This window comes from Oryzias latipes, chromosome 11 (genome assembly GCF_002234675.1).
Source record: "Oryzias latipes chromosome 11, ASM223467v1".
Taxonomy (NCBI): Eukaryota; Metazoa; Chordata; class Actinopteri; order Beloniformes; family Adrianichthyidae; genus Oryzias; species Oryzias latipes.
The window spans coordinates 21,803,166-21,811,659 of NC_019869.2; the positions used below are offsets into that span (position 1 = coordinate 21,803,166).

At 37.8% G+C, this 8,494-nt stretch overlaps 1 protein-coding gene across 2 annotated transcripts; it reads right to left on the minus strand.

Annotated features, from left to right (window-relative positions):
- Positions 1-2,626: 2,626 nt before the first annotated feature.
- LOC101154791 (methyltransferase-like protein 24) lies at positions 2,627-7,929 on the minus strand. 2 transcript variants are annotated; one of them, XM_020707301.2, is made up of 5 exons: positions 7,408-7,829; positions 5,356-5,454; positions 4,516-4,637; positions 4,095-4,362; positions 2,627-3,611 (listed from the first exon to the last, which is right to left on the minus strand). In XM_020707301.2, exons 1-5 carry the CDS (start codon positions 7,693-7,695, stop codon positions 3,306-3,308), a joined length of 1,083 nt encoding a protein of 360 aa, XP_020562960.1. In that variant the 5' UTR covers positions 7,696-7,829; the 3' UTR covers positions 2,627-3,305. The 2 variants fall into 2 exon arrangements, with proteins under 2 accessions (XP_020562960.1, XP_020562959.1); XM_020707300.2 differs by having other exon boundaries at positions 2,627-4,362; positions 7,408-7,929.
- Between the last annotated feature and the right edge of the window lie 565 nt (positions 7,930-8,494).

Below are 8,494 nucleotides of genomic sequence, written 5' to 3' on the forward strand. Positions count from 1 at the left end.
TTCACCAAGAACAGGATGTGGACGTTTCAACGTAAAACACGCAACTCCACCCTAACTAGTGACAAACATCTGTCCGCAATTTTCGTAAATTAGGGCGGAGGAGGGATTTTTTTCCAGCTTCTGCTTCAGCAAGTTGGAACGCGTCCGAGGAATGACTGGCATCTGTGGAGAGAAACACATGGAAGATTCTCTTTGGTTATATAGTTCAAAATATTTGATAAAAAGTTTTGACTTTATGGGTTTAAGGATTTTATTTGCACAGGCAGGTTCAATACTGTAAAAATTTATGTATACATTAATTTTTGTATCTATAACAAACGTACACATACTGTATGGAAAGACACTGGATATAAAAAATGTCTATTAAATGATTGGCGTCTATTAATTATGTTTGGGGAAGTTAGAACATAAAAACAAAATTAAAATATGATTAAAATGAAAATATAATATAAACAAATGTAGAAATAACAAATGGGAAACACATTCTCAAATCTTTTGTGAGATATCTTGTGGACAATGGTGCATTTAGATAAATTTGATAAATACTCTTATTTTGAAGACTTATATACAGAAATATTTGCTACAAACAGATTTACTCTCTTTGTTTCCTCTTTCCTTCTTTGATTGTTTTTGAATTTTCTGTCTTGTTACTGAGCCTTACATTTGTAAAAGCACTTCTGCTTTGCACATCTATAACATATGTTTTTGTTCCCATTTTTTAAATATATTCAATAGAAAAATGTCTGGGTTATGTTAACTATTCATATCATAACAGCTGATTGTTTTTGGAGGTGTGCAAGCTTAAACTGTGAGGATACAATCATGTATTCAGCAAAAAAAGGCAAAAAAATAATCAATAATTGCATCAAAGCTTATTCCTTGATGAAATTAGTGATAAGCAATGTCGAATTATGCAACTGGTTAACAATATGTTGTCTTTAAGTTACATTTTGTTTTTAAAAGAAAACATCAGTTGATATTAGTCTATTTTTTTCAGTAATTATTATGAGGAGACCAAATTGGTTGAGAAAGGTCTAGTATAGCGCTGCCAAAATTGTACTCAAGTAAAGCGGCTTTGTTTTTTTTAAAAAAAAGATGACTCTTGATTTAAAACAAATAAGGGAATTTGAGGTTGTTACCAGCCTTTTGTGGGGAAACAAACAATTTGACAACATTTTTATGATGTTTTTACTTTACTACATAAAGAAAGGACTGGAATCCTATGAGATCAAAAGTTTATTCCCAGCATGCAAAGCCACAAACACAGTTAAGAAACTATGGTTTCCCTTTAACCCTTGTGCTATCTAGATGACCCCACCCTTACATTGACGTGTTCTCCCTACCATGACAAAGGTGGATAAAGGTGGAAAGATTTCATGTAATCCATGGACACCAGTGAAGATCACAAATCATTCAAGAAAAAAGGTTAAGAGCACTGTCTAGTGGGTCTAGATGACCCAACTCCCAATGTTAAAGTGCCTAGGATAGCACAAGGGTTACATTCCACACACCATAGGGAACCTGAGTTTATATAGGAGCTTCACACATCACCTTGCACCTCCCAGTGCCCAAGTGAAGCAAGATAACCATTTCCCTAATCTGACATATAGCATGTACTATAATTGACTCCATCAGAGTAACAAGTAAATCAATAACAGCTGATTATTAGTCTGAATATATCTTATGTGATGTATTGAACTTTAGCAAAACAGAATAAAAAAGACATTTCTGGAAAAAAAGTTTTGTTTTATCTTAATAGAATTTCTGGACATTTCCAAACAGAAAATGTAAATTTGAATGTTTAAAGTTGTTTTTGCTGATTGAACACCTTTGTCATATATTTCTTTACACATTTTAAGTCTTAATGTACAATTTGTGACCAACACCTTAAATCATTTATAGTTTTTTAAGAAGTATATTATCAATTGTTAACTTTGTAAGTCGTTATTTCAATTTTTTTTCTTTTCAAAAAATTAAGTAAATTTAAAAAAACTGGTATATTTAGGAAAAAGCCATTACAAATGAATCAGAATAAATTGAAAGAGAAACTAAATAAATAACAGCATTTCTATAGCAACTACAGAAGCTAATAGTCAAATCTTTGGTGATCTTGAGTTTCTCGCATGTTTAAGAAGTGAACCGATTTTTCACTCCTATGGAATATTTTTTATGTATTTGAAATATTTATTAGCCCATAATAAAAAAAAATGTGATCTTAAAGATTTAGGATTTGACACATAATCAAAAACACATTTTATATGACTCAATCGATAACAAATTTGTTTGTTTACCGACAGTACGGGGGTCAAACTTGAAATGACGGGGTGAGGATTTCAACCTGTCAGAAATGGACTGGAAAGTTAAAAAAAAACATCATAACTAAAGTAAATATGTGAAATCTCTCCAGTAAGTGCTCAGAGTTCCATTTTCTGTCAAAATCAAGAGCAGAAGCTCCACAATAAGGTGAGCCACGTGGCAACAGTGAAGGCGGAGAGGCATTGTGAGCAGAAATACCTCAGAGTTTAATGCTGATCATGGGTTTCAAACATAATTTGCAGCAAGTAAACAATAAATTTGACCCTCATGCATCCACACAACTGACAAACATAAAAAAACACACATGATCTATATTTTCAGAGGACAAACAAGGACAGGCTGTCTGTTGGCATCTGGTTTTTATTGTGGTATGACTGCATATCTCATGCATGTTTTTTGGGGCTTTCTTCCCAGTTATGAAGCATAAAACTGAGCAAAAATGCCCCAGTTAAATTTGAACATTTCTCCTACAAGCAGTAGGAGTCAATAACAACCAGGTTTTCCACTGTTTTAGATTTACTACACATGAAAAATGGACAAAGATGCACACAAATAAATTAAATTCTATGAATAATCTGCGTTACATGAACAGGTTGATCAAAATTAAAACAAAAGAGCTTCCACTGTGTATAATTCAAATAAAAATCTGTATTTGCCAAAAGAAAGAAGAAAGAATTGTCAAGAACTTCCTGGTACTTTTGGCATTGCAAGTCAGACAAAAAAGTAATTTTTACTTTGGCAATATAGTATTTTCCTTTTACTTAATTTAGCAGAATGTCCTTCTACAATTAAACATGATGACATTGTCCAATTCTCCACACTGGATTGCTTAAAGTAATGCAAATCACTTTATGTCCACTAGAGGGAGGTATAATGTGAGATTATGTGGATTACAGAAAAAAAGCAAGCAACTTCATCTGCAACCTTTCTATTCTGCCTTGACATAACCTGCAAGTTTGCACAACTTCATATCAGTGCATGAATGAGTCTCAGTGATGCGTGTTGACCCAGCTGAGTGTATAGGAGCTGTAAGCATTTGCTACTGCCTGTTTCAAGACAGCATGGCTCTCCCCCGCAGAGCTGTGAACCAACTTGAGTCCAGAAGCTTGAAGACCCCAAAGAACACTGTACCAATAGCGAAGGACCTCCTCATCTGATCCTCCCACTTCAAACCCTGCCCAGTGCAAATGTATGGTGGCAACCAGATGACGGACATGCTGAAGGGTTCCTGCCTCGATCCAGTTCTGGAAAACTCGCCACTCAGCACTTAAGAGGTCAGCATACAAAAAATGGACCTAAAGAGAATAAAATTAATTTTTAAAAGTTCTATTGAATTGTGCCATGAAGATCTAAACGACTTCTGCCACACAACACAACTACAAATGAACGCTGTAACACAAGCAAAATACGAACTTTTTTTTTGCTATAAAAAAATGACATTTTCATATATATACTAATGCATAAATAAAGAGTACAATAAACAAACATGCCAGCATTACAACGTCCTCAGAACTTTCTTTCTTGAACTGCAGGTGTCTTACTCCCTCTTGTGGCTGCAGGACGAAGTTGGAACCCATGCGTGATTCCCTGAAGCTGTTGCTATAGCAGCCAGAGATGGCGCAGAGCCCTGTTGCTATGGCAACATCAAAGTAAAAGAGCTTTCTGAGTATGCTGGGGTAAAAGACTCCATGGTATGTTTGTTTGGCAGTGTTTTCTCTAAATTTTTCCTCTTCTCCTGTGTGCGAGTGCGCTTGCTTGAGTGCTGGCGCGCCCCTTACTGTGTGATGTCCCAAAGCTGCCATGATGTTTGCCAGCGTTCGGGAGGCGCGGCCCAGGTCACCTCGCGCCTTGCGCCCGCGTCTCTTTTGAGCTCGCCATTCCAGCCACATTTTGTGCTTGCTGACTCTGCCTCTGTCACCACAGTTACTAGCCAAGCTGTTACCATGGCAACCACCAGATGCATTGGAGTTGCTGGGATCAAAACAGTGGATTTCACATCCAAGCCTTGAGACGGTCTCCAGAAAGTCTTTATCTCCTCCATCCATACTAAAGACACAATAAAAAAAAATAAAAAAAACAAGGAAGGAAAGGAAAAAGGAAAAAGGTTTTTACATTTTTAGATATGAAGTTTGTGTCAGAGATTTGAATGCACCAGACTTGCAGTAAATTTGCTGCATAGAACGGCAAAAAAGGGACCACCTGAACGAATATGCAACACAGAGTCTATCTGCAGCTGGAAGGAGCCACTCCTCAGCACACAGCATCCAGCGAGATGAAGATGCAAGAGTCCGCTCTGGAGATAAAACCTTGGAGCAATTCAGCTGTGGATGAATGAGGGAGGCAAGTCCCACAAAACACAGTGGTCAAAGCATTCTACTGCAGAATCAACATTTATATGAAATAAGCTGCAGGAGAAAGAGTTCTTTGTCTGCCTATTGATGCAGATAAGCATCAAACCATGTTGGCGACTACGTGAAAGCAAAAAGTGATTTTATTTTTCATAGGAGGAAATAAATTCAATGACAAAGGATTAAAGAATAGTCATGCAAACCTTTCAGTAAAAATAGTTCAGGTATCTACGTAATTTTGAACGAACTTGGAAAAGTTTTTATAAGAACGGCTTTCATGTCTCATTAATTCTATAAAAACTGACTGTTTTTAGACATTTTGCCGCTAAAAGATTAAAACATTTACAGAAGAGTTTAATTATCTAACTTAGAAACACAACTTTTATAACGTTTTTCAATTTTCTCAGTCTGGTTTTGTTCTTTCCCCCAATTATTTATTCCTGTTAACACTTAGGAATTTTTGGCATTAAAAGTCCAGCTAGTGGTGAAGTTTGAAGCTTAAAGGGAAAAATATACTAAATAAATCTGAGCAAATACAGTCATTTAAAAGCAACACACTAGCTTTTTCTTGTTTATTTTTTTTAAATTAAACGATTCTGTAGTTCAGGGAAAAGGAACAAATAGGATTTGGATGAAACCTTGTGACTTCTCAGATTTTTTTGTCTTTTATTTAATGTTCTGTGATGCTCACCTGTGGAGTGTTGATGTATGTGACGATCCGATTAACCTCTGCTGTAAAGGATGGTGTGGCTGCTGCCCACAGCTGCACTTCCAACTCCCCGGGTCCGATCTGAGAAAATGTTTGGAACAGAGGTCCAAATATGATCCCTTGAAGAAGTGGAAGGATGTTTAATGATGCATAGGAATAACGTAAAGGAGGGGGGGGGGGGGTACAGGGGCTGAGAAAGTAAGTCAGTGACACTGACTCGTCCGATGCTTCTTAAAATGCAAACACACACTCACATAAACCTAACCAACACTGTGTACTACTAACAATAAATGAACCCTTTTGGTCACCATGGTAACCTACGAGGAGTTGAGATGAGGGGGGGATGTTGCACTAGAATGAGTCAGAGTTTGAGACTCCCAGAGACAAAGACAAAGAGTGAAAAGAAAAAGAGAAAATGAACGGAAGATCAGTGATGGAAAGTTCAGCGCTTGACCAAAAAAATGCAGCTCTGCGCTCAAAAGCATGAGAAAGGCCGAAGAGCTGTGACTCTGACCTCAAGGCAGGGACTTTTGTGCCATTATTCCACGCGCAACACTCGCTGGTTTGAACGTAAAACTTAAAGCATTATGTGTGCTCAAAAATGTATTCTGCACTTGAAACAGATAAATGCATGTGAAACTCAAAAAATATGTGCAAACAAAACAATTTTCACTCGCGAGAAACCCTCCACTGTAGGGCACCACGCTACAACTGTGCCACAAAAGCCAGCCAATCGCAGAGATTCATCTTCTTGTCCATATCTGTGATTGGCTGGGTTTGGTGGCACATTTGTAACACGTTGTCCTGCTCTATCTTGAGCGCAAAAGAGAGAGAATTTCTCTCAAGTATTTGTTTTGTTTACACATATTTTTGAGTTTTGACTGCATTTTTCAGTTTCAGGTGCAAAGTAATATTTTGAGCACACAAAATATTTAAAGTTTGATGCTGAGAACAGTGAGTGTTGCGCATAGAATAATGGCATAAAAATTACTCCTTAAAGACGCTGAGACAAAACAACTGTGGCGTCTTTGTGATGTGGGGTCAGCGGGGTCTTTAACCCTTCTTCTCAAAGCTTTCTATCCACAAAAATTAAACCTCTTAGTCACTTTGTGAGTTTAACCAGTTAATGAAAAATGAACTCTGCGTTCTTTCTTTTTAAAAGGGAGAATTCTGAAACAATGGGCCCTGAAGGCATAGGCCTATAGCAGGCCTCTCACTCAAGAGTTCACTGCAGATCATGTGGATTTGCTCTTTTTGAGTATTTCCAGTATTGTTTTTACCGGTAGTTCTTTTCCAAGCTGCATTTTTTCAATTAAGTCTTACAAGGACTCTTTATAGTTTTTGTTTTGAGTTTCTTGTAAGTTTTCCTATTTTTTAAATCAGGTTTTTACTTTGTCTCATTTTCTTTTATTATACTTTTATTTGACTAACATCTTCAGTTGAGGGTCTGAAGCTTTCAGAATACAGACGGTTTTAGTAATTATGGCCAAATGGATCAAATCTGAACGTTTTTATTTGACTTTAGTTTTCTAATGTTGTTGAAACAATTAAAACAATATTTTCCGTTTACTTTACTCCATATTTAACAAAATTGCTTAGCTTTCCTCTTATGAGAAAGCTGAAGCTTTTAACATAGTGTAACTTGGTCTGACTTTGTGATAAAGTGACATTTAACCCACGGTGAGGCCACGTTTCAGCACTGTGGAGCCTGTGGAGGTTTTTAAGAAAAAACTAAAACTCATATTTCTGGTCTAACCTTAAGGTAGTTTTCACATTTCCGCGTGTTTTAATTTGATTTTATGAACTGTTTGTTTTTGTTGAATGCGTGTGTGTTGGGTTTCTATGTGATTGTTATTTTACTATTATTTTTTATTATTTATGTATAAAACGCACTTTGAAGTTTTTCTTAGCAAGACAAGTGCTCCATCAATAAAGTTAAATTTTGGATTTGAATTTTTTCAGAGTCCACTGGTGATATTAATTAGCGTCCAATTAATGACGTCAGAATGTAGGTCAAACGTCATTCTCCCTTACCTGGCGCTCGTGCATCTCGTTCTCGTCTACATAAACTCGTCCCGCATCCCTTAGATCCTCTCGGACTTCCTCTCGAACCGCAGTTCCCCGCCGCCGTTCGCTCCTCTCCGGTTCGATGCTGAGAACGGAAAAGGCGACCGCTCCGTCTTGGTCCTGCGGGCGGCTCCGCGCGCGCGCCGCTCTGGGAAGCCTGGACCCGATGATAAGGAGCTGGAGAGCGAGGAGGAACGGCGGGATTGAGAGCAACAGGATTCTGGGGCGGAGGGGGGATCCGCCGAGGCCCCACATACCTCATCTGTGGAGGACCATCTCCGGCGCCGTGACCTGCTCTGCAGTTTCCCGAGGGCAGAGAGGAGAGTCCCAGCTGAGTCCTCCTCCAGACCTCCTCCTTAACCCCCCGCCTCCCTCGAGGGGAAAGTTATAATAGCAGGCGCATTCCAGCACGGACTTCTAAAGTAATGTCTGCTGTTCTGTTTGTTCAGCAACAATTGTAAACAGTCAAAAATCTTCCTATCCCCAATCTTAATTCCACATTAACCATATTTTTAAAGATTAGACAAAAATAACGCAAATAAATGAACAACACGTAGTTCTTAAAATAGGTTGTTTATTGTAAAAAAAAAAAACAGCATGCAATAGTGATAGTCCTCAAACATGAATCAGGACCTTCTTTCCTTCAGCAGCAACTGGAGTCAAGTGTTTGTCCATTTTGAGTAAATTTTCCCACACTTTTTTTTAAAATTGGAATCTTTTTAGAACCAACTTATTAAGGCTATAACCAGACCATCACACTACCACCACCTCTATTTTTAACAAACTTTTTGGGTCAGCTGTGGTTTTGTCATCAATTTCTGTAGCACCTTCTCCTCAAAGCAGCTTTTTTGTTGTAAAAACCGTCTTGGTCAGCAAAGTATTTTGATAGAGCAAATCATAGTTTAGCCATTCAAGCCATAATTTTCAGAATTTAACCTCTAAGGTGTCCTCAAATCTACCGAAAGGTTAATGCGATCCTTACACTTTTGAGTGCTACAAAGTATATTGGCCGACAGCCTGACTCAAGGTCCCACCCCACCAGATCAAGGGCTGT

Excerpts from the sequence above, each read along its gene's own strand:
- LOC101154791 (XM_020707300.2), bottom strand. The coding sequence starts at position 7,695 with ATGTGGGGCCTCGGCGGATCCCCCCTCCGCCCCAGAATCCTGTTGCTC. Across the intron at positions 5,455-7,407 it reads ACGAGATGCACGAGCGCCAG|ATCGGACCCGGGGAGTTGGA; the intron begins GTAAGGGAGAAT and ends ACATTTTCTCAG. Across the intron at positions 4,638-5,355 it reads CATACATCAACACTCCACAG|CTGAATTGCTCCAAGGTTTT; the intron begins GTGAGCATCACA and ends ATTCATCCACAG.